The 26,030-nt window shown below is 35.8% G+C and overlaps 3 protein-coding genes across 5 annotated transcripts; 1 reads left to right on the forward strand and 2 right to left on the reverse strand.

Annotated features, from left to right (window-relative positions):
• On the reverse strand, positions 1-22,631 carry LOC119074689 (uncharacterized protein DDB_G0272724-like). Its single transcript, XM_037180973.1, has 3 exons — positions 22,505-22,631; positions 403-684; positions 1-344 (listed from the first exon to the last, which is right to left on the reverse strand). The coding sequence occupies exons 2-3, from the start codon at positions 667-669 to the stop codon at positions 90-92; spliced, it is 522 nt and encodes a 173-aa protein (XP_037036868.1). The 5' UTR covers positions 670-684; positions 22,505-22,631; the 3' UTR covers positions 1-89.
• LOC119074616 (tetra-peptide repeat homeobox protein 1-like) lies at positions 15,319-17,778 on the forward strand. Of its 3 annotated transcripts, none has more exons than XM_037180876.1 (5): positions 15,319-15,440; positions 15,589-16,262; positions 16,324-16,479; positions 16,934-17,430; positions 17,467-17,778. In XM_037180876.1, exons 1-5 carry the CDS (start codon positions 15,426-15,428, stop codon positions 17,553-17,555), a joined length of 1,431 nt encoding a protein of 476 aa, XP_037036771.1. In that variant the 5' UTR covers positions 15,319-15,425; the 3' UTR covers positions 17,556-17,778. The 3 variants fall into 3 exon arrangements, with proteins under 3 accessions (XP_037036771.1, XP_037036770.1, XP_037036769.1); XM_037180875.1 differs by having other exon boundaries at positions 15,589-15,991; positions 16,028-16,262; positions 16,934-17,778; XM_037180874.1 differs by having other exon boundaries at positions 16,934-17,778.
• Positions 22,286-26,030, reverse strand: LOC119074702 (histidine-rich protein PFHRP-II-like). Its single transcript, XM_037180990.1, has 2 exons — positions 25,884-26,030; positions 22,286-22,944 (listed from the first exon to the last, which is right to left on the reverse strand). Exons 1-2 carry the CDS (start codon positions 25,893-25,895, stop codon positions 22,516-22,518), a joined length of 441 nt encoding a protein of 146 aa, XP_037036885.1. The 5' UTR covers positions 25,896-26,030; the 3' UTR covers positions 22,286-22,515.

The following is a 26,030-nucleotide window of genomic DNA, read 5'->3' on the forward strand; positions in this document are numbered from 1 at the left end:
TCAAACAGCAAGCAGATTTATTGTCACGCAATTTTCAATTCTAAACACAACTAAAATCCCATTAACCGCAGCAACGTCACAACATGAATTCACCAGTGTCCATGACCATATCCACCGCCGATTCCCATTCCCCCACTCCATAAAGCAAAGTTGTGATGATTATGATGATTGTGGTGATCATGATGGAAATGTGGCTTCGGGAATACTGGTACAGGATATGGCTTGGGGATAACGATTGGAACGGGAACTCTTACAGGAACTGGGTATGGTTTGATAATAGGAACACTAACCGGATGATGATGATGAATTGGAACTGGAACGGGAACAGGTCGTTCAACTGGCACCTATAAAATTCGTTTCGTATAATTATTGAGTTGTTCCTTCTCTCAACGAAGCGTTTACCTTGACTGGGTAAGGTACTGGATATGGTTGGGGTATTGGAAACCCGAATTTCTTAGTGACTAAAGTATGAGAATGGGTGTGCTGATGGTGATGGCCATGAGGTACGTGTTCATAGTAACCATCATGCGATGTGAATGGATCACTGAAGTAATTATTATCGTAACTGTGATCACCATGGAACCCACCACCGTCAAATGCTCCATATCCGAAACTTCGTTTCGTTTTCGATGTCGTTTTGCTTACTTCGCCGCTGACAGTAGATACCATTAGGAACAGGACAATCTGAAAGTGAAAGTAAGTTTCAGGGAAATGTTTTAAAAAAAATTGACAAAACAACTCTAGCGCTCAGTTTTTCATTCATAATAATCGTTCACAAGCGACATTGTAACTAAATAAAGACCGATACGCTACACTTGATTGATTTTTTACCGTCACAGATTATGTAGCAGCGCTATGGTGACTAAAGAAGAAATAAAGTGACCAGACACAGGTAGTTTAAAAATAACATTTACAATAAAAAGTGCTATGGAATGATATGAGCATTATACCTGCCGGATAATTATAACAATCATGATGCAGAAGAAAACTTAACAGAAAACTTGTCTTTGATGTGCAATATATTACGGAATGAAAATGGAAAACATATGATTTTACGCATGACATCTCTTTATATTTGTATGGTTAAATATCAGGGAAACTGAGTTGAGGCGACATCCACAAATTACGTCATTTAGTAATGAGGGGGAAGGAGTTTGGGACTCTAGTGTAAAGAAAATGTTTTTTTTTTGGTTCTACAGGGGAGGAGGTTTGAAAATTCGAGAAAAGTACAGTGGTGATTTATGGACGTCCTCTGATTTCGAATGATAATTCTACTGATTCAATACGCATTATACCGTAAAGTAAGATAGGTGAGTCCTAATAATACATTTTCTGTATATAAAACTTTTGTCTACGTTCTTCGGGTAATGTAACGGCAATATTATGAGCAATTAGAAATGAATTGCACAAAAATATCTTGTACGAATTATAAATAGATTGCTACACAACCAACAAGAAAAACAATTATTTTGATTTCAATTATCTGAGATATAGAGGTTCAATTCAAAGTTGAAGCGTACACAAACGATAATCCATTGGGAACTTTGAAAATACCGTTCTGGTGCTTAGTTAATTTCTTCGAATTATGCCATAATGTAGTCAGCTTTTCTAATATTCTCTCTCTCTCTCTCATATAAAAATACATGCAAGATTCACAAAAAACGAGTAAACCACGAAACAGAAAATGTGTCGGTCTTCAAAATTCCGCGAGTGTACTTCGAAAAACGGCGGCCGTGACTTTTTTTACTGCTGTGACTTTTTGAACAGTATACCCGAATGTTCATGACTTTTTCGGGACTCACTTTTTTTTGTGATGTCTCATGCCTTTATGTGAGTTTCCAGGTCTTTTCGAAATTTTCCGTGACTTTTCGTGATTTTCCGGTACTTTTCGTGACTGTCTGTGACTGACTTTCCTTGTGCTACGGTAAAGAACAGACCACCTAAAACCAAATTATAATAAAAATCGAAGTTGTCTACCAGAACCAGTGGATTTTTTTAAAGGATAGTTTTTTATGCCACCGAGTGATAAATGCCATAGGAGAGTGTGCCGATACAACGTTTTTATCAGAAAAGCCAACGAAAGTTTTAGTTTTCGTCACTGAGTTTAAACAAAAACTTTATGAAATCCACTTCGTCTCTCGTCTCGTTTTCTTAAACAAGTGTGATTTACCCTTTCGTAGACCAAATCACGAGCGAACTCAATACTTTGATCGATTATTATCAAACGAGCATGGCAGGGCCTATTTTCTAGAAAACGTTTTCGAAAATGTTCTATAATTTCTAGAAACTTCCACAAAATTTCTAAAATCTGAGAATTTGTAGAAATTCTTAGAAACCGAGCAATTCGAGAAATCGAAGAAATTTTTAGAAAAAGTTCTTTCAAATTTTATCAAATTTCGAAACAGGTCAAAGCGGTCAAAGCCGATCTGCACCGAGCCTTGATCCATTAGGCTAAGCGAATTTTTAGTTGTCTAAATTTAGTAATTTCAATTCACTTCTTTTCTTATCCACTTGCCTCATGTGAATAGATCATCTTACGGTACTTTCAAACGTAGATAATTTTCGTTGTGTTTTATTTCACCCAAAATTTTATGTCAAAAAGGAGCTGCCATTTGAGTACTAAATTTAAAATCCTGTGTAAAAAAGAGAACGGACAATAGGCGGCGGTTCAAAGTCTCTCGTTCAAATGACATTATTTTTAACGTGGATGGCAGTTCTTGACGTGGATGGCATTTCAAACGGCCTTGAAGATGATATATACCTCTTGCAAGCAGTATAACAAATCAACACGAACTGGACTTCGATAGAACGTTTTAAGCTTTGATCTAACGCATGAAACCTTGGGTCTAAAAATATTGCCGAAAATCCATTCCAGAATTCGGAAAATTCCAAATATCAATTAATGTCCGTCCATCTCTATAATTAAATTCTCAGCACTGCAGCGTAATGCACATTTTATGTATTTAATGATAAAAATTTCATTATTTTATACATCAAATCAGAACGATACGCTCCAAATATAGCATCATGTTCGTTCACAGAAAAAATATTTGTCAAAAGTCCATTCGCATACTTGAACGTGCACATTTTAAACGGATTAATTAGTTGTTTCTTCATTGCATGACTTTCACTGTTTATACGTCCATTTAGAATGAACAAATTAAAATTTTATGTCGATGATTACTTAAGCTTTTTCTTGAATGTACATTTCGACATTCACTCTCTGTATCCATATAGTATACTGATAGCTGACATACGAAAAATCGTTTCAACGACAAACACTTTAATTAGATCAATTCAATTTGCAGGAATTTAATTTGGTCGCCGTAAACTATCTGAACGATTTGCAATGAAATTCGACCTATTTAAAACGACCGAAGCTATGCAGTTAATTTGAATTTTTTTTAATTTAATCTGAACTTGCACCCAAGCACTAAAACCAAATCAAATTACACTAAATCCAGTGGTCGAGGTCATACCGTTACACATTTTACACAATAAAAGAGAATTCACCTTACCACACTGTTCATTTTAAATTAAATGGAGTCTGGAAAATCGACATGCAAACAAAAGAAAACGAAAGGCTAGGTAATAACAGAAATGCGACAATAACAGTCCGGAAAAAATATTACGACAATGGCAAATAGAAATTGTCGTTGGTGATATTTATAGTTTTAACGGTAATTAGACCCCACCAAATATAACACAACAATAACAGACGTCTATGCATGTGAAAAGATGTTGTTGAAGACATTTCCTTCCACCCAAGTAAAGTGGAAACGAACTGTAAATTATGTCATTTGTGTTTAGGGACAGATTGTTGTGAGGGATTCTTTTGAAAACGTACCTACCGACATCGGACGCATTTTCCTCGGTGGCTGTTGGAAGATGATCAAAAACGGAAAATATGCACTTTTACGAAAAAGGTACGTAGTGGTGCGGGTGTCGTTAGTAAGGTAATTACGACTTCTTTCGGGGCAGATAGGGTCTTATTGGGTTAGAAATTAACCGACACTGAGATGAGTTGAAAATAGTGGGATTAGGCTACTTCGGTGAACTTGTACTGGTTCCCTCTGTAACCGAAAAACAACAGAAGCACCAAAAAAACTATTTTCCCTGATTGCTGAACTGAATTTCGTTACTTGATATAGAGCTATGTTCGCTGATATCGAAAACGTAAGTCAGCAGACGTTCATGCTCAAGAACATTTTTAGATCAAATTTTAGATCTTCGAGTAGAGGAACCTATTCTTAAAGTTACACTTCAAAGGTACATTCAAAGGTACACACATACTTGTTTGGGGTCATTGGAAGACTCACTAGCCAGTCGCAGTCAGAAAAAACATTTTGTTAGTGTTTCTGTTGCTTTTCGGTTACAGAGGAACCATTACAAATTCGCCGAAGTAGCTAAATTTACCGTCTATTTTCAACTGCTCATGAGACCCTATCTGCCTCGACAGAACTCGCAATTACCTTTCCAACGACGAAGAATAAAAGTGCATGTGCTCGATTTTTGCTCATCTCCCACTAGTCACGCAAGCATAGAAGAATTTCTTTGACGGTAAAATTATTTGAGTAAAATTCCGCTGGAAGATGCGATCGATTCCGGTAGAGTCGTTTTCAAAAGAATCCCTCTAATAGCTTTCAATACAATGTCCACTCCACATCGTCTTAATAGCCTGTCAAACTATAAAATGTACAAATACTCTAGTCCCCATTCCAACAAGTCCACTATTCATACAAGTCTCTTTAGTCGTAACAGTTAAGCATAAGGAGACATGTGTTCACGTTTGTAGCGACTCGTGTGCATGATGTCTGTTAAAACATTGTGATTGCTCAAATAATTCATTTGTTTTTAATAACAAGACGTCGAAAAACCTTTAATTTAATTTATCATAATTACGATACTTTCTAACTGTGTCTTTGGTTTCGCAATTATGCGGTAAAATTTATGATTTTTTTAAAAATAGAATGCGTTTTTTTACCAGCGACAACTCAGACTTTTTTTTGATATTTTGTTTGAAATTAAAATTGCCAAATAATATGAATTTTGGAGTACGTTCCATTTTCCGAACAGTCTAATATAATTTGGTCAATCGAGCTCCCCACTAAGGCTTACTGTCGGGTCAGGTCAACCTGAAAGTTTTAGGTCAGGTCAATTTCAGGTCATGTCAAAACTGATCTCAAACCTGAAATGAAATTGACTCGAAAATTTTCAGGTTGACCCAATGACCTGAAATTGTTGTGGCATGGAAAATGAAAACTCTTTTGTGTCGGTTATGGGTTATACCACACGTCTTTTGGGAGATTTCATTTTATATTTCAAGTTTTACAGATTTATAAATAAAAAACTTCTTCCAATGATTTATTCGGGGAAATTGTGCCCATACAAGCGTCGTTTTGTCTTTGCATTTCCATTGACATTCTCTGTATTAGAAAGTGCTTCTTAACTCCACGGGCCCATAGTTTCAACAGCGAAGGCTAACAGAATATAATTGTTAGAAAACAAAAGTTCTGAATAATGTTTGTGCTTCTGAGATGCTGCATAATCTGCAAGTCGTCTAGCCTTTGTAGATGTTTTTGATAAATATGAGTCTGCGAAGGTGTCAACACAGGTTGCATCCCGAACGAGTGGTTTCCCTTTAAACCATGGGGTCAGTGTGACATCATCCGGTCTTTTTCCGCCATTTCTTGATAAAACCCTGGGTTCTAAGTTATCTTTCATTATTCGTTGAACGTTAATTAAATCCCCATTCTTTTGCAAATGCTTGAAAGAAGGTGCTTGAAGATCATGTAAACTTTACCATTTTTCCAAAGCTTCATTTAAATGAACAATAAAAGTCGTATCTTGAAAATTGAGAATATGAGAGACTTGACTTTTAACTCCAAATGAAGAGCTAAGGAAAGCAGGTAAAGAAATGTCTTGTAGTCTCCAAGGCCAAGGCCACCAAAATTGATAGGTAATGTGGCTTGAGTCTATTGTTGGTCATTCATATTTAGGATTGTTTCCAGAAGGTAATTAATTTCGTCATCGAAAGATGATATGAAATCTTCGAATTTCCATGCTGGTGACGTTCTGAGCAAATATGTAAGTTTCGGAACGGCAAAACAGTTTTTTAAAAGAAATAAAGCCGTATGAGAATTAAGCAGGCCTTACTTTAGAGAATTTTAATTCTGAAAATTCCGAAAATTCTGAAATAATTCCGAAAAAGTTCTGAAAAATTCCGAGGAATTATTTCAGAATTCGGCCCTGGAATTAAGAAGTTTCAAGTTTTGGGAGAATGTTTATTATAGAAAATTAAAATTGAACTCGTTGAACCTCTTGAAAATTTGTATAACATTACATATTGACAAGTGTTAAAAGTCGTTTTTGCAAGGTATAAAATACGATGCCGATATTAAAAAGGGTATGGATGGACACCCAAATACATTTTGTGTTGCTTGGTATTTCAAGATTTTTGAATAGTTCATATTCCATTATACATACCTTGGAATAGACGGCTACTACGAATTAATTTTGTTGGTATTTTTACTTGGGTGTATCGGCAGAAAAACCAAAGAAAAAACGAAGTTTATTGTCGCAATATTTCGCTCATACTACCAATTAATAATGCCATATTACTAACTAGACTATGAATCTTTCAAACTTGTTGGTGCCAGCAACCTGCTACGACCAAAGAAGTCTATAAAGCACGTCTGAAAAAAAAATCATTTTACTATCCTTTCAGAAACGGCAGACGTATCACGTTGTAACACTTTAAATCTGCTACTTCTTTTGTTTATTCCCTTGACTGAAAGTCATGGGTCTTACGGATGATAAACACCCTAAAATGTTTGTCACACAATGATCACTACTATGATTGAAAATGCATGAATGTATGACCAAAAACCTTAAATACAGAAAATGTTTGTCACACTTTGATGATTCGTTGATAACACGATAACTTGAGTAATTTTCAACGGATTTTCAAAAACTTTTTTTTAATCGACGGGGAATTAAATTCCTCAGGTTAAGTTCAAAGATGGGCTATTACGGTCGGGTGTTCTTAGAGATATTCCCAAAAGAATTTTTGTCTCGTCCCTTGATTCCACGATAACTCGAGTAGTTTTCGACGGATTTCCAAAAACTTTTTTTTATTTGACGGGGAATTAAATTCCTCAGGTTAAGTTCGAAGATGGGTTATAACGGACGGGTGATCTTAGAGATATTCTCAGGACAATTTTTGTCTGGTCGCTTGATTCCACGATAACTCGAGTAGTTTTCGACGAATTTCCAAAAACTTTTTTTTAATCGACGGGGAATTAAATTGCTGAGGCTAAGTTTGAAGATGGGTCGTAACGGGCTGGTGATCTTAGAGATATTCCCAAAAGAATTTTTGTCTCGTTCCTAGATAACACGATAGCTTGACGTAATCCTCAATGGATTTCAAAAACTTTTTTTATTCGACGGGGAATTCCATTCCCGATGATAAGTTCAAAGTTGGGCTATGACGGTCGGGGGATCTCAGAAATATGCCTAAAAGAATTTTTGTATCGGCCCGTGATATTATCGTGTTATTAGTTGAGTAATTCTTAATGGTCCACAAAAGACAATTATCCCACTAAGAAAGACATTTTTGGGTTAAGCTCGTTAATGGAATATACTGGAGTAATATTCTAGGATTCATTCCAAAATTTTGTGTGTGTAATATCTTTATATCGATGATAAGGAAAAAATTAAAGTTCGGACGAGTGTGAACTTTGCGGCCAGAGCGAAGCGAGGGCCGTAATCACACGAGTTTCATTTTTATTCAATATGTAAGCAAGAAATTCGCCTCTTTCCAGGGTCTGTATCTCGTGCTGCCTTTTTGATGGTATCTTTTCATCAGAATCCTTTTTTCAAAACACACGACCGCAATAACGACCACGAATGTATTAGCTTTCAACAGAAAGTAGATTTGGTTGTAGTCACTTGACCAGTTCTGAAAAAAGTGATCAGTGTAACGAAATTTTCATAAACTGCCCAGTTTTCTCAGGGTTGGTCAAATTGCTACAACCAAATCTATTTTATGTTGAAAGCTGACACATTCGTGGTCGTTATTGCGGTTGTACATACTTGTAAAATGAATCTGGTGGAAATAGATTACCAAGAGACGGTATTTAAAAATCACCCAAATGTATACTTTTCAGCAAATCATCGATGCCTCTTAAGTACTGAAAATACGTATGAGCCAGTACATGATCAAGTGCTGGAATTTCTCATATACGTGTTTTGTATCGAAAGTAGGGTACGCATACCCTGGTATACTTTTATATACTTTTAGAGTGATTTTTTTTTGCTCGGATTACAAAAATCTTCTTGGGAAAAGTAGTCAGTCAGTTAAGGGATCTGACCCATCCAAAAAATGGGGCCTAGTGGATGATAAACACCCTAAAATGTTTGTCACACAATGTTTACTACTATGATTGAAAATGCATGAATGTATGACCAAAAACCTTAAATATAGAAAATGTTTGTCACACTTTGATGATTCCTTGATAACACGATAACTTGACTAATTCTCAACGGATTTCCGAAAACTTTTTTTTAATCGACGGGGAATTGAATTCCTGAGGTTAAGTTCGAAGATGGGCTATGACGGTCGGGTGATCTTAGAGATATTCCCAAAAGAATTCCTGTCTCGTCCGTCGTCCCTTGATAACACGATAACTCGAGTAGTTTTCAACGGATTTCCAAAAACTTTTTTTTATTTTACGGGGAATTAATTTCCTCAGGTTAAGTTCGAAGATGGGTCGTAACGGATGGGTGATCTTAGAGATATTCCCAAAAGAATTTTTGTCTTGTTTCTTGATAACACGATAACTTCACGTAATCCTCAACAGATTTCAAAAACTTTGTTTTAATCGACGGGGAATTGAATTCCTGAGGTTAAGTTCGAAGATGGACTATAACAGACGGGTGATCTTAGAGATATTCTCAAAAGAATTTTTGTCTTGTCGCTTGATTCCACGATAACTCGAGTAGTTTTCGATGGATTTCCAAAATGTTTTTTTTTTAATCGACAGCGAATTAAATTGATGAGGTTAAGTTCGAAGATGGGTCGTAATGGACGGGTGATCTTAGAGATATTCACAAAAGAACTTTTGTCTTGTTTCTTGATAACACGATAACTTCACGTAATCCTCAACAGATTTCAAAAACTTTGTTTTAATGGACGGGGAATTGAATTCCTGAGGTTAAGTTCGAAGATGGACTATAACAGACGGTTGATCTTAGAGATATTCTCAAAAGAATTTTTGTCTTGTCGCTTGATTCCACGATAACTCGAGTAGTTTTCGATGGATTTCCAAAATGTTTTTTTTTTAATCGACAGCGAATTAAATTGCTGAGGTTTAGTTCGAAGATAGGTCATAACGGACGGGTGATCTTAGAGATATTCACAAAACAATTTTTGTCTCGTTCCTAGATAGCACGATAACTTCACGTAATCCTCAACGGATTTCAAAAACTTTTTTTATTAGACGGGGAATTCCATTCCCGAGGATAAGTTCAAAGATGGGCTATAACATAACGGTCGGTCGGGGGATCTGAGAGATATTCCCAAAAGAATTTTTGTGTCGTCCCGTGATAATATCGTGTTTAAGTTGAGTAATTCTTAATGGTTTTCCACAAAAGAAAATTATAAATACTAAAGAAAGACATTTTTGGGCTAAGTTCGTTAATACTGGATTAATATTCTAGGATTTATTCCAAAACAATTTTTGTGTAATATCTTGGTATCGATGATAAGAAAAAAATTAAAGTTTGGACGAGTGTGAACTGTGCGGCCAGAGCGAAGCGAGGGCCGTAATCACACGAGTTCCATTTTTATTTAAGAGGTAAGCGAGAAATTCGCCCCTTTCCAGGGTCTGTTAGCAGACATTAAAACTTAAGAGGCATCGGTGGTTAGCTAAAATTGTAGTATTAATCAATATAATGGAAAAACTCGCACACGTTCGGCTGGGTGTCTCTCACAGAGAGACAGTTGGAAAAATTGTCATCAATAGTAATAAATTAACATATAAGTTACCATTGTACTATAGCATTCCAATAAAAGGTGTCAAAACATGGTCTCATTCTTACATGTTTTTATAAAAAAACTTTACCAGCTCTAAAAAAAGTGAGCAGTGTAACGAAATTTTCATAAACTGCTTAGTTTTCTCATGGTTGGTCAAACTGCTACAACCAATACCCTCTCTAGCAAACAAACTACTTTTATTAAGGTGGTAAAAGAATCAAGTAGCCTTTACATGTAAATTACAGCGTAGTTAGTCAAAATGTAGAATACTGTTTGTAAAATACAAAGAAATAAGGTGTGAATTTTCAATTCAATTCAATTTATTTGTAATAAAAGAACAAAAAGGATCACTCCTTATACAAATGTTCCGACGTTAACAAATTTGACACAGAGAATTTAGAGTTTGGTTGCTAGAGAGAGTATTGCTACAACCTAATCTGTTTTATGTTGAAAGCTAACAATTCATGGTCGTTATTGCAGTCGTACATACTTGAAAAATGATTTTGGTGGAAAGATATCATCAAAAGACAGTATTTAAAAATCACCCAAATGTTTACTTTTCAGCAAAGCATCGATGCCTCTTAAGTACTGAAAATACGTATGAGCCATTTTGAAGTACGTGATATTAACGAAGTTTTTTATGTGTATTGAGAATCTGTGGTATTTAAGTAAAGGGAATAAGAATCTCTAAGCTAAATTTTGCTACTGGACGCATACCCTTGTACTTTTATATAACTTTTAGAGTGATTTTTTTTTGCTCGGATTACAAAAATCTTCTTGGGAAAATTAGTCAGTCAGTCAAGGGATCTGACCCATCCAAAAGATGGGGCCTAGCACTATAATCTAATATTATATACAAAATCTTTTACTTCATTTATTTTTAACAATAATTTTGCTACATAAAATTACATTACGCGGAGATTATCACTCATTTTTATCGTTGCTGTCGATAACAGATGATTAGCCGTTTCTAAATACCCTTCTTAGCATGAGCATTTGGTTAAAAATGTAAATTTTATTATGGTCTTACCAAAGCTCTATTAAAAAGGCACCAGAACTGATTTAAAATTATTGTCCAAATGACCCTTAAAAAATCTGTTCTTGTTCCTGTGTATAGCGCGTTGGTCTTAGCCATGACACATGACCCACACTCAACACTTCTAGAAAGATACAGCCTGATAAGAATTTACTGATATGTATCAGAATTTTGCCTTTTTTTAAGAAAAACGATGAATACAAATCCTTGTCAAGAATGAATGTATCAATGCAAACTCGTATGCTCATACAATGACACATTTCATGCAAAATTGTGTGAAACAACTTTATTAAACTAGTTTAATTTGATTTCAGAATTCAATTTCAGGTCATCAGGTCGTATCAGATCATTTCAGGTCAGATCAGGTCAAAGTCAATTTTCTTTTCAGGTTAACCCGATCTAACCTGTCGAAAGCAGTCCTCACTTCACATCATGACTCTTGAACGTCTGGCGATACTATTCAAATTGACACGGACGCCTTGACGAAAGTATCTACCGAAACTTGTAAGAAAATAACTATGAAAACAATAACTGTGGTGATGTTAGTTCATAAAGTTTAGTCACAACCCGGAGCCAATATCCATTAAATTCTATTCGCAGCACGTTGTAAATACTCAATAAACTAGGCCCCATCTTTTGGATGGGTCAGATACCTTGACTGATTGACTACTTTTCTCAAGAAGATTTTTGTAATCCGAGCAAAAACAATCACTCTAAAAGTACATAAAAGTATACCAGGGTATGCGTACCCTACTTTCGATACAAAATACGTATATGAGAAATTCCAGCACTTGACCATATACTGGTTCGTACGTATTTTCAGTACTTAAGAGGCATCGATGATTTGCTGAAAAGTATACATTTGGGTGATTTTTAAATACCGTCTCTTGGTAATCTATTTCCACCAGATTCATTTTACAAGTATGTACAACCGCAATAACGACCACGAATGTGTCAGCTTTCAACATAAAATAGATTTGGTTGTAGCAATTTGACCAACCCTGAGAAAACTGGGCAGTTTATGAAAATTTCGTTACACTGATCACTTTTTTCAGAACTGGTCAAGTGACTACAACCAAATCTACTTTCTGTTGAAAGCTAATACATTCGTGGTCGTTATTGCGGTCGTGTGTTTTGAAAAAAGGATTCTGATGAAAAGATACCATCAAAAAGGCAGCACGAGATACGCAAATGTAGGATACAATTTTAGCTAAGCATCGATGTCTCTTAAGTTTTATTGTCTTCTAGCAGACCCTGGAAAGAGGAGAATTTCTTGCTTATATATTGAATAAAAATTAAACTCGTGTGATTACGGCCCTCGCTTCGCTCTGGCCGCAAAGTTCACACTCGTCCGAACTTTAATTTTTTCCTTATCATCGATATAAAGATATTACACACACAAAATTTTGGAATGAATCCTAGAATATTACTCCAGTATATTCCATTAACGAGCTTAACCCAAAAATATCTTTCTTAGGAGGATAATTGTCTTTTGTGGACCATTAAGAATTACTCAACTAATAACACGATAATATGATGATACAAAAATTCTTTTAGGAATATCTCTGAGATCCCCCACTGTCATAGCCCAACTTTGAACATATCCTCGGGAATGGAATTCCCCGTCGAATAAAAACAGTTTTTGAAATCCGTTGAGGATTACGTCAAGTTATTGTGTTATCTAGGAACGAGACAAAAATTCTTTTGGGAATATCTCTAAGATCACCAGCCCGTTACGACCCATCTTCGAACGTAGCCTTCGTAATTTTATTCCCTGTCAAATAAAAAAAAGTTTTTGGAAATCTGTCGAAAACTACTCGAGTTATCGTGTTATCAAAGGACGAGACAAAAATTCTTTTGGGAATATCTCTAAGAACACCCGACCGTAATAGCCCATGTTCGAACTTAACCTCATTAATTCAATTCCCCGTCGATTAAAAAAAAGTTTTTGAAAATCCGTTGAAAATTACTCAAGTTATCGTGTTATCAACGAATCATCAAAGTGTGACAAACATTTTCTGTATTTAAGGTTTTTGGTCATACATTCATGCATTCAATCATAGTAGTGATCATTGTGTGACAAACATTTTAGGGTGTTTATCATCCATAAGACCCATGACTTTCAGTCAAGGGAATAATGTTCGTTCCAGGCCCGTAGCTAAGCCCATGTCAGGTCGAGTAACGTTATAAATTTGTGTGTTGTTGACTAGTAGGTCGTCACATAGTAAGTTACATTGGAGGATGCTGCAATAGTTGTTTTTGGACGATTGATTTTATGCAATCACAAGCGAAAGTGCCTTAAATCGACCGTTTCAAACAGGTCCACATGTAAACCTGCAAACTTCACCTATTCATCTTCACACATTTTCGCAAATTCTCTTTCTCGAAAATTCCGGAAAGTCCTTAAAATTCTCGAAAATACTTGAAAATAGGCCTTGCTTTACAACTCCTCAAAATGAAATATGATAAGGCGCTTTCCGTGTAATCTAAAATTATCGAGGTAAGTTAGAGGTGTGCGGGCCGATGTTTTTTTGAAGCCCGTCCGGCCCGAAGCCCGGTCCGAAATTCATTTTTAAAGCCCGGCCCGAACTGGCCCGACGTATTTATAGCCCGTCCGGCCCAAGCCCGATCGGGCCGGATAAAAACTCGGACGGGCCAACATTTTCGGGCAGCCCGAAAGCAAATTTCATATAAAAAAGTGCGCGAAACTTTGAAAATCGGGCCAAAAATTTGGTTTTTTAGGTCCGGTCCAAGCTCGGCCCGACAGATTTGAAGCCCGCCCGGCCCAGGCCCGGTCGGGCTGGATAAAAACCCGGGCGGCCCGACATCTCTAAGGTAAGTAAATATCACACCACAATTATTGTTATTAAATTCATACATACATAAGAATACCCGTACGAATAGGCAGGTTTCTTGAAACTACTTTGTAACACTAACACTGTATCTTTGAATCTTTAATATAATCTCTAAGCTACCTATTGTTATTATTGCTTACAGCTATCATGTTGAATGTCCCGTATGAAGTCGAATTTAATAAATGACTGCTCAAAGAGCTACACATGTATTCGGCTACAGTTATATATGCAATATAATTGCTATTTAAAGCCATATTGAGGGACCGTTTTTTAAATAATTTTTCATGAGTATTCAACATTTTCGAGAAGAATGCTGAAAATTCTGGAGAAATAGGGGAAAATATAGGCAAATATGGGAAGATGTTTCCCCAGAAACAGTTCCTGACAATACGTGAGTATAAATCACTTCACCCTTTATTACTTTTTAAGTATCAATTTTACCGCTTTTATATTTTTCGTTAAAGTTCAAGATGCCGGCTGGTAGTCATTTTGTTAGGCCATTTTTATTAGTTTTGAAAAAATATAGATAAACATCGGATTAAATTTACTCGAGATACAGACAAAAATCTTCACTGTACATACGTCCGCGTAGAGCGTGGGTGTCACTATCACTCCATGAACCAAAACACCAAAAATTCCGAAACCACCAAAACGTTTTTCACAATTTTGACTTTTTTTCGCTGATTTGGCATCTCTTCACAACCACAATAGGTTTCCCCCTGGAACAGGTAGTCAAACTCAACGTGCTACAATCTTAGGCGCAAACGCATAAGACCTGAGTACCAGTACTTTGTACGGGTCTAAAAACCAAAAGACGTTAAATTCTTCAGACACTGTTTTCCCATACAGTTAAAATTGCAGAAAAACCGAATCAAATAAATTTTAATGTGAATTATATACTAAGAAAACAGCAGCTGGTAAGGCTTATACTTCGACGTTCGTCAGTATGTGACATAATGTCTTTCCTCTGAAAATTACATAAAATCTAATAGGAAGATGTTTGTTGGAAACCAGTTGCGTCTTATTATTTTCAGATCAACGACGATTAAACGTAATACCGGTCATAAGATGACATGATTTTAATGTCTGAAAAATTTAAATAGAGCAATTTTACAATTTCTTTTTAAGCTAACAAAAAACTAGTTTCTCCATATTTTTCCGTGCCTTCAAAGGCTATAATGTGCAAAGAAAAATCGATTAATCATTCGAACATTTTTTTTCTGTATGCAGCAGTCAGTCGTATCAATATTTATCAATGATCGTAGAGGTCTGTCTGTGAGATGATTACGTGAATAAAAAAAACGAGATCGAGAGTACGTATTTGGTTTCCCTTTTTCCTACTCATTATACCGTTATCAACCATTTTCCTATGATACTTTACAAAGCGTATATAAGATCATGAGTTTTGTATCGATTGATCAGAGTGTCCAGAAGGTGTAAAGGTGTTAAGTGTAAATTTAAAATCCTATCGGAATATTGAAGAAAATTGCATTTCAAGATGCGATATTTTCTTGTAAGTGTACAGCTTCTTTATTTCTACTTTGTAAAAGTAAAAGTAAAGAAACACCGGGCCGACATAGAATTGATTTTATGTTCTCTTTAAAGAACCACTTCTTATCCTCCATTTATTTTCGTGTTTAACTGGACGATTCAAATTGCAGGCTCTCACCGTAATCTTATTGGTGTGTGGATCGTTAAATGCAGAAGAAAATCAAAAGAGTGAAAATTCAAACAAGAAACGTTCTGTCGGTCATGGAGCATTGGCAGTAGGAGGTGGTGGATATTTATCATCAGGAATTAGTTCCGGTCTCGGATATGCAACGAGTTCCGGTCTCGGATATGCAACGAGCGCCGGTCTTGGATATGGATCGAGCGCCGGTCTTGGATATGGATCGAGTGCCGGTCTTGGATATGGATCGAGCGCCGGTCTTGGATATGCATCGACTTCCGGTCTAGGATATGCGTCGGGCTACGGTGGTGTCTACGGTGGAGGAGTTGCAGCATCAGGCTACGCAGGCACAGCAGTTTCAAGCGCACCATTATATGCCTCTTCAGCGGTAGGAGGCTTAGGATCTGTTTCAGGCTTAGGAGTTGCAGGAGGCTTAGGAGTTGCAGGAGGTTTAGGAGTTGCTGGTGCTGTAGGAGTCGTCGCACCGTCTGTGGCTGTTACGCGTAATATTGTTCAAACAGTCTCTCAACCGGTTCCAGTTCCAGTCGATCGACCAATTCCTGTCGATCGTCCTGTTCCGTATCCGGTTCGTGTAGACCGACCAGTTGCTGTTCCAGTCGATCGTCCATATCCAGTTCCTCAACCTTATCCAGTTACCGTCACCAGGTGATTTTAAACTAAAATTCTTGCAGTCAATTACTTGATCGTTGCTCTGCTATCTTGCTAGAAATGTTCCCGTGCCTGTTGATCGACCAGTACCAGTGGATCGGCCAGTACCTGTAGATCGTCCAGTTCCATATCCAGTACATGTAGATCGACCTGTCGCTGTTCCAGTCGATCGTCCATATCCAGTTCCACAACCCTACCCAGTGACCGTAACAAGGTAAGTTGTCGATCATTACAAGAAATTTCATGATCATACAAATTGCAATATTGTAAGCCGAGGTGCTTTAACTAATGATGGCGTTTCAAAGCTTAACTTATCCGCCGAAAAAATACATTTTCACAGCAAATTTCCAGAGAAAGTAGAAGTTTGCCATGCGATAAATCACAAAATTTGTGATATAGTCTTTAAACTTGTGAGATTATTGTGAAATTTGTGATTAAATCTCAAATTTTTGCGATAATGTCTCATTGCTAACTTCATATTCTAAAATTATATGGAATTAGAGCGCCAATCACATTTCTGAAAAATTTATAAAATGCAAAATCTTTTAAATTTTAACTTATTTTGTCAAATCAAGTGATAGCAGCCTCTTTGTTGCGAGTTAATAACCAGTTTATACAAGAAACGCGAAGAAAAAATTGATTTAGACATTCCTTATTGAACCAAACAGACACGTACCAGTGGCAGTAGATCGACCAGTACCCGTAGATCGTCCAGTTCCATATCCAGTGCATGTAGATCGACCAGTAGCTGTTCCAGTCGATCGTCCATATCCAGTGCCTCAACCATACCCAGTACCACAACCTGTTGCCGTTCCAACACCTGTAGCCGTTCCAACACCTGTCGCCGTTGCTGGACCCGCATTTGCACCTTCAGTGGCGATTGCATCATCAGGTGTTTCCCTATCTGGAGGAATTGTTCCTGGATATTCTGTCGGATCCTCACTTTCAGGTGTGTCGTATGGCGGTGGGATTTCTACAGGTTTAGCATTAGGATCGGCAGGATTAGCATACGGCCATGGTTATGGCTATGGAGGGCTTCACTCAGCTGGTTACTCTTCCATCGGCTCGTCGGCGTTGAAAGTCATTCCAGCTCCATCATTGGGACCTGTCTATTCGTCTGGAGTAGTTCGATATGGTTCTGGCTATGGTTCAGGCTATGGTTCAGGCTATGGTTCAGGCTACGGTTCAGGTTACGGTTCAGGTTACGGTTCAAGTTATGGACATTCGTCGAAATATTACTCAAGTCCATTGAGCTTAATCAAATATGGAATATCCAAGCATCATTATTGATAGAGTATTCGAACTCGTAATTGTTATTATCAAGTCTGTTAATTTGTTAAAATGTGAATATGTTATATTCCCGCCTCGGGGTTGTAGCATATTATATCGCTTTGTTAGATTATTATCAATACAGTTTAAGATGACAAACAGAATATTCAATTTAAGCTCTTGTCTTTGTAAGCTTAGTTAAAGAGGAGCATAATCTAAATACATGAAGAATATTTGATTTGAACAAACTGTTCTTCATTTCAATTGTTCGACAAAATTTCATTTCAATATTATAGTCTCTTGTTCACCAGTCATCCTTGACTTGTCTTCTTGTAGAAGGAAAAGTTCCAATACAGATCGAAAACCCACTTCATCGATTTTTTACGATAATTGCTTGATTATACAAAACATTTTGCGTCCTTTAAACCGTTTTTCCTTTATGATTATACGAGGGTTTATGAGGAACAGTGAAATCAAATTATGGGAAATTAAACATACGTTCGACCTATACATCGATGCATGCATATTACACATTTTCCATTCAAGTTTATTAATTTTCATTTTTCGCTTTTCCATTATTGATTTTTGGTTATTTGTAACAGGCCGTTTATGAATGGCATCATGGTTTAACGAAAGCAATAGAAATTGTCTGTGAGTGACAGGTGAAAATTATAATTTTTTTTTGCATTTTCAAAAATTCCTTTCAGGCTGCTCGACCCCATAGTGAGGAAAAAAAAATGCTTGTCGCATTATGTTCATCAGTTAAATCGACAAGTACTTTCTGTCTAAATCAATTCAATATTTTGGCGAAGCAAATTCTTATCTTGCGTCTCTCTTAGTCCACATTAAATATTGACTTCGCTGGAAAGTAACTAACTGAATGGTAGCTCATTGAATGGTAACTCTGTGAATAATACCCCCGTTAAAGGTAACTCCGTGATTCGTAACTCAGTGAATGGTAACCCATTCAATAGTCGCTCTTTGAATGATCGTCGCACAATTTCGGAAAAAGCTTCGCCAGGCACGTTAGTTAAACAGCTTCGAATTTTGGTAGACTTGAAAACTAGGAGTGTTAATTTAATCATTTGTAGGAAATAAACACTTTTGTTGGAGCTAGCTGTCCGCTGAACAGTTGGATTTATTCTGAATGTTTCATTGTAGAATTCCTCATTTATAAATATCCAAGTTAATGCTTGCTTATGTGACCCTATTCAATTTAAATGACCTCTTGGACATTTCTTTAGCCTCACGTCGAAAACCGCCTTGATTAAGATACAACAGTGTCCCACTTTCCTTACGAAATATAAATACTTTTCAGAATTAACGTATTCAATTTAACGAATCGACCATATTTATATTTGAATGGTAACGACCAATTTCTGATGTCTATGACCAATTTATTGCTGTTCAGTGGTAGGACTATCATAGTACTAAACTTGAGATCGACTCAAAACTACAGGCAGTTTGCCAGTTAGATAGCTTCGGATTATGGTTGGCGTAAACGCATGTGAACTAATTTGTGGCCTTGCCCTACTGCCCCCTAATAGTTCTCAGACAAGCTTGTTCCATTCAGACCAATTTTAACAGAATAAAATACAAAATGAATACACACACACACGTGGTAAGGTAAAACCATCCTCGCATTAAAAAAGAACCCAACACACCAGCTGCAGCGTGTGCTTCAATTCCATCCTTATACCTTGAATTCACATTACAATTGAATTTAAATAATTCAGACATTTCAAATGAATTTCGATTGAACTGAGTGGACATATGGATCGATACTTATACTTGCAAGGAATGCAACGATAAAATTTTGTACAAACTGATATTGACCGTAAGTAACAAAAGTAGAATAGAGCGTCAGGCATATTGAATAATATAAAGGGGTCAGGTCATGAGAAAATAGCAGACGTGTGGCAGTGGCATATAAAAAAACATAAATCAATACAATGCATTCATTTTTGTATTAATTATTTAACTGAATTACCATCCTGAAATTTCAAACAAGTGAAAATGCATTTTATTTCGATGCAACTTTTTTTTTTCAAATGGTTTGGTTAGTAAAAAAAATTGTTCCGTGATACTATTTCACAATTCACGGAGAGATAGCATAGACATTGTAGTGACTGAAAATTGAATTAATTTACCGAAAAACCCAATTTTTATTAGATAATTCTGACATGCATGCTTAACAATTCAACCTATTTGGAGGTTTCAGGTTCAATAACGCACTGACAAAAAATATTTTTTCGCATTACCTGTGACAGATAATATTTTCAATAAGATTACCTACTGATGGTAATGTTAGGAAAAGTTATCTGCCACAGATAACATTACAGAAATGTATTACCGTGTGATTGGTAACGTGCCCCAAAACGTTCTGTAAGTAGGCAATTTGTCAAAAATCTGCAGATAATGTGACCGGCCAATGTTGTCTGTCACAGGTAAAGTGCATTATCTGTGATAAGTATAATCTACATTGGTTGTCATAGGTAATGTTTCAGCTTGTAACGACAATAGGCCATGCAAAAATCGTGTACTGAATGGCTCAATGACAACGCGCTAGGCTGGTGATCCGAAGGTTGTCGGATCAAACCCCAACGTTTCACATTACCTGTCACAGGTAATTTTCGAAAGATTACCTGTCACAGATAATGTAACGAAATTACATTACCTGTAGACGCACACCTGTGTCCGCTGTTTAATATTCTGTCAGTGAGATGCTAAGTAGAACGTTATTAGGTTTCGGTTGAACATTAAAAATAATTCAATTTGCCGATATTTTAATCGAATCGGCATCCATTGCAATAAATAACGGTAAATTGTCTTCAAATATTTGTAAAAGGAAGAATTTCAATGGTTGCAATATGTTGGAAACACTTTCAGATCAGTTGTGAATGAGTTGAATGCTAATGATTGAGTTACACGCAAAAAGATTTGCAAAGAGTAGCATGCAGATAAAAAGAGTTCAAATGAGTTGCAGATCAGATGCTTTCCCCCAGATTTTCTCGTACAATAATTGCAATTTTTAGCTATATGTTAATGTAAACCTGGAATTTCCTCCGTAAAAAACAATAGAGTAAAGTCAGGTAGCACCTTTCGAGAACTTATAAATTAAAAACCAAAAATCCAATCTAAAGCTGACGTGAGTGAGCGGAGTTTAAATGTGAATATGGTTCAATGGTTTTCCAGATGGTCCACTCATGCAATCAGAACTGATCATACGTCTTTATAAGATTTTATTGCCTGCCCCATACGAAAATTGACTATTACACGGCTGTTTACCCCCTGCGAAAGTGATCCATTACACTAGGGATATTTGGTGTTTATTTCAAGTTGACAGTTCTTTCAAGTAAAATTTGCCTTGCTTTCATTTTATCTTTTTTGTTGAATGAATCGATCGATCGAAAAAGAATGTAAGAAATGTCGCTAAAATAACATTTTTTCGATAAAAATATTGATCGATGAACACAGTTATTTCAGAAAAACTTGTTACGCAAGTAATCTGGTTACAACATTCTTTTAGAAGAATTAGCAACACAGAATTGTCGGCCATATTTATTGTAACAATAAACACTTTATGGCCACACATTTCGTTGTATTTTTCACTTGTAACACTAAATGCTTTTGCTTATAGTACAAACACTACACTTTGTTGCACATTTTTTTGAAAACATTAAAAAGGACTAACAAAATAATTGCACAAACAATGCGTCTTCATCGATACTAACTGCGAAAAACTATTCAATGTCAACATGTCACCAACGCAATTGTAACTACTGTTGCGACAATACTAATGTAACACGAGTGCTATTTTCGGGATCAATTTTTTAGTAGACGTGTAGCGTGTGAGCCGATTTCGTCAGCACACTAGATTTGTTTGTAAACGTTTTTTCGGAAGAACAGATTTATTTTTGTTTTGTTGGTGTTGGTTTATTGAGATACTGAGCAGGCAATAAACCAGAATACGTTGGATGCTGCGACGTAATTCATTGCTCTCGGACACAATTTTGTAGAACTTGCAAACTCACTCGTGTTTTTGAGCAACAAGCTTCGGTAACTGTTTTCTCGACAAGTGTAGTTGCATACCTCGCCTTCGGCTCGGATATGCAAACTCTACACTTGCCTCGAAAACAGTTACCGAAGCTTGTTGATCAAAAACTTACTCGTGAGTTTGCTCGTATCACAAAATTGTGTCCTTGTGTAATGAATTACTTTCGCAGCATCCAACGTAATCTACTATTACAGCTACCACGTAAACAAGTATTTATGAAGCAGTAGTTTTTGCATATGTGGACCAACATAAAAAGCATCTTCCTATCTAAATTTTACTGACGTCCATTGTAGTTCAACTCGTCTTGATAATTTATTACAAATCAACATCAAAGTCCCCGACAACTAACAAAAATTAAAGAATTTTCTAACGAAATTGTTTCGTCAACACTTGAAGTGGTAAAGTGAATGATTCAAGCAAAAATTCAAGTGGCATGATTTTTTCGGATTCGTCATTGGTAAAGTTTTGTGTTGAAGACTTGTTGTTAGCTGCCTATAGGTTCACCTACACTCAGTCTCTATTATAAGTTACTTAGCATTTAAATGAAAGAATTCTTCAAATTTTATCTCTACTGTGAGTTGCCTGGACAGTGCGTATAACAGTAGATTACGTCCTTGTTTGGAACATTTTATTTTTCGTGTGAGGGTTGTAGTCCAGTTTTACGAAAATAATGGCAGATTTAAACAAAATGGGGCTGTCTTCTCGGTAAAACTCTAATCATAATTGTTTATTTTTGATCATTTTTGCTGGTACAACATTAGTGCTATGCGTTATGGTAAGTTTAACATTTAATTTATAAAATATATTGGTTTTTCATTGAGTAAGAATAGCCTATTTGACTAAGACGTACAGTGCACATTTTATTTGTGCATTTGCGTATAAACTTTCATCTACATTTCCGGTGTTATATTACCAGCGCAACATTTAGCGACGATAATGGTGATAGCTGAGCAATGGTGCGTGACTGAGAAGCGGTGCATGGCTGATCAGTGGCGCATGAGCAACAACTGGATGATGTACTTGGTGACTTATGCTGTACGAAGATGCTGCGTGAACGATTGGCGCATGAGACACGATCGGTGCTGCATGATGTACAATTGGTGCAGAAACGTACGATGCATGGTGAACTATTGGTGCTGCATGGTGTACAATTGGTGCTGCATGATGGACAATTGGTGCAGAGGCAACATAGGACGCATGCGAGACTAGAGGTGCATGGTGTCCATAGCCGAGTGAAATAATGTTACGTTTCGGCTTGTTTGTTTCTGCCTTGAGGGGCTCGGCTTTGATAGCGTCAACAGGTTTTTGAGCTTCTTCTGCATATGCAGCAAAAAAGAAGATAAAGAAAACGATCTGAAATGTTTGATATTTGATTAAAAAAGGATGTATAATAGAGAGAGAGGACATTATTTATGGGATCTATAGGATTTATTAGCCTATTATAATAATAATGACTACTCGTCTATATTTGTTAAAAGAGTCGAATTCGTTTTTTGGTTGACCTCGGCTACGCCACGGTCTAACATAATTCACACAAAAACCGGACTTTCCAAGTTTTTATCCCTTGTTATGTAAATTGATACGTGCTTACGCCATTTTTTTTTTTTGGCTTACGCCATCTTAAGATCTTGTTCAGTCCAAATCTTAAAAAATGGAAGAAATGGAAAATGCAAGGAAAACATTCGCGAAGCCTGTTTCGAACAGACTCCCTGCTACATACAAATAATACACTTCACGACGCGACGGTCGAATCAAAGGATTCCACTTTAATGTAAATTTTTGGCAATTTAAAATCGATTTTTAACCGTAAAGCTATAATGGTACATTGGCCAAGTGGAGAAAAATGTAGAAGATAACATGATCTACGTTGAAAATTAGAAACTTCATCACAAATACAATGATTCGGGAAAAATAAGGCTTTCTACCTAATTGCAAAAGTGATAAATCTTGCCTACAGTGACCAGAAAATTCGGTCAACTTACGCCAAGTGGTCAACAGAAAGGGCTCAATTTTTATTTTTATTTTTTTTGATGACGTAATTTAGGGGAATATCTTTAAATTTGAAAAAAAAAACATTTAATAAGGATCATCGAAATCAATTTGTTCTTCACTTTTCTTGTATAAACTCAATAAATATGTCAAAATAAAGAGGCTCTGCTTTCACGTTTTTCGCTTTTCAAAAGAATTTGCATTTTGTAATTTCCGAGAAATATTATTTGCGCTCTATTTTCACATAATTCCACATAGAACACGAAGTTAGCAAAAATTTGTGATTTAATAACAAATTTTCCGATAATCTCACACGTTTAAAGATTAAATCACAAATTTTGTGATTTATCTCATGGCAAACGTCAATTCTCCCTGGGAAGTTGTCGTTAAATTGAAAATGTTTTTTTTCCCTCGGAAACGCATTCATTTGAATGTGCTTGCAGTGCACTTCTGTCGAAATTAATTAATTTTTTAAAGGCCAGTAGTGATAAGCTTTGAAATGCCATCATTAGTTATAGCACCTTGGAATAACCTATTATACTTTTGTGTAGAAAGTTAAAATTTGTACTTAGATTGAAAGATGCAGTGCTGTGAAATCAGTTAATTTAGAACCAGTAAAAAAATCTCACTTACAGTCTATCAGTCACCTACCCAAAACCGAGTGCCTAGTAATTATTAGTTGACGTAAAGCTTGGACATTATAAATTAACAAAAAAAAAACTATCAAATTAAAACTTGCTTCTCCATACAAAGTGTATGCACAGAGAGAAATCCTGGATTAGATTTAAATCTTTTTCGGATTACATATAGGACCAAATTTATTTTTGGATTGAAATCTAATTTTTCGAAAGATTACTTGCATTTAATCTTTCGAAAATAATCTTTCGATGGATTAGATCGAAATCTTGCAATAGATTTAAATTTTTTTTATTTTGAAATTAAAAATTTTTTTTCCAACATATATTTGAATATTGAGTCAGATTTACTTGTTTCATTTATTCTGAAATTGAGAATTTTATTTGTTTAGTTGAAATTAAATGTTTTTTTTTACTTACTTTGATCAGGATTTGAACTCTTTCACCTCGGTACCTCCGTATCTCCAGTCCTGTACTTTACCACTGAGCTATTGGGTTCTTAATCTTGGCAAGATTTAATTTCGAACCGTTGTTACGGAGATTTTAATCTTTCAAAGATTAAAAAATAATCTTCTGAACGAAACCTTTGTACCGACTGAGGTAACCATCATAGTCAACGAGTTCAAATCCTAATCGAAGGCAACATTTTTTTTCTTCATTTTTTTAATTATTCAATAAACGATTATTATATTTCATAAATCTGGATAATCAACGATAAGGAAGTTGAGCCTGGCAAAAGTATTGAAAAGTAGGAAAATATTATAATAAAACGATATTTTGCACCCCATATTTAATTGTACAATTGATTAAGAAGTATAACGGACCAATTTGCATGGAAGAATTTATTTAATTTTGCAACGATTTTCAACTCAAAAATTAATATTCCTAAAGAAAAGCAAAAAAAAAGTCTCAAATATTTCTGTGCTGTGGTTTTTAGTTTTACTTTGAATCGCTAACTTATGACAAAAAATTACACATCTACCATCTACTAGATTCTAATCATAAACTCTAGGTAACAACGTTCTTTGAAAAAAAAAAAAATTCGTGGTAAAATTTTCTATATTTAACTTCACTTCTCACTGCTACTATCAATTTTAGCCATTTTAATCCGAAACGTAATCTATCGAAAGATTTAATTTTTGTAATCTTTGAAAAAAGATTGAAATGAAATCTTTAGAAAAATTTAAAATGTTCGTAATCTTTCCAAAGATTAAACATTTAATCTGACTTTTTTCTCTGTGTGGCAAGTCGAATCGTAACTGTCTATTAACCAAAGCTAATCATCAATTTTTGTCATCACTGCGGTTAACTAATGGGACAATCATCACTTTTACTCTCACTTTACAAACTGCATATATATTCATAATAACACAATCGATTCGACTTTCGATTAATCAAAAATAATAAATCGTGATGAACCCTGACTAATAACAATTCTTCGTGGGACCATCACAATTGGTTGCTGCCTTGCAACGATTGACCTGGTTAATCTCACTTGTTAATCACTATTAATCACTGGTTAATCTGTTAATTCAAAAAAGGGCGTATCCCCTCGCAAATTGTTAGTGTCCGATCTATTTCATCCGGATCTATATAAGTCACTTCAAAATATGATGCCAGTGCACACTAAGTATTCAATTAATTGGTTAGAATGACTCAATTACTTACGAAAAACTTCATATTAAATCCGTTGAGGGTAAATGCGTTAAGTTTAACTGAAATGAACACACTTATTGATTTACGACGAGAACGAGTCAATTCACGCTCTGATGTGATTACGATCAGAATCTAAAGTAAGTAATGTCAATAAATGCG

The sequence above is a fragment of the Bradysia coprophila genome, unplaced genomic scaffold (genome assembly GCF_014529535.1).
Source record: "Bradysia coprophila strain Holo2 unplaced genomic scaffold, BU_Bcop_v1 contig_151, whole genome shotgun sequence".
NCBI classification, from domain to species: Eukaryota; Metazoa; Arthropoda; class Insecta; order Diptera; family Sciaridae; genus Bradysia; species Bradysia coprophila.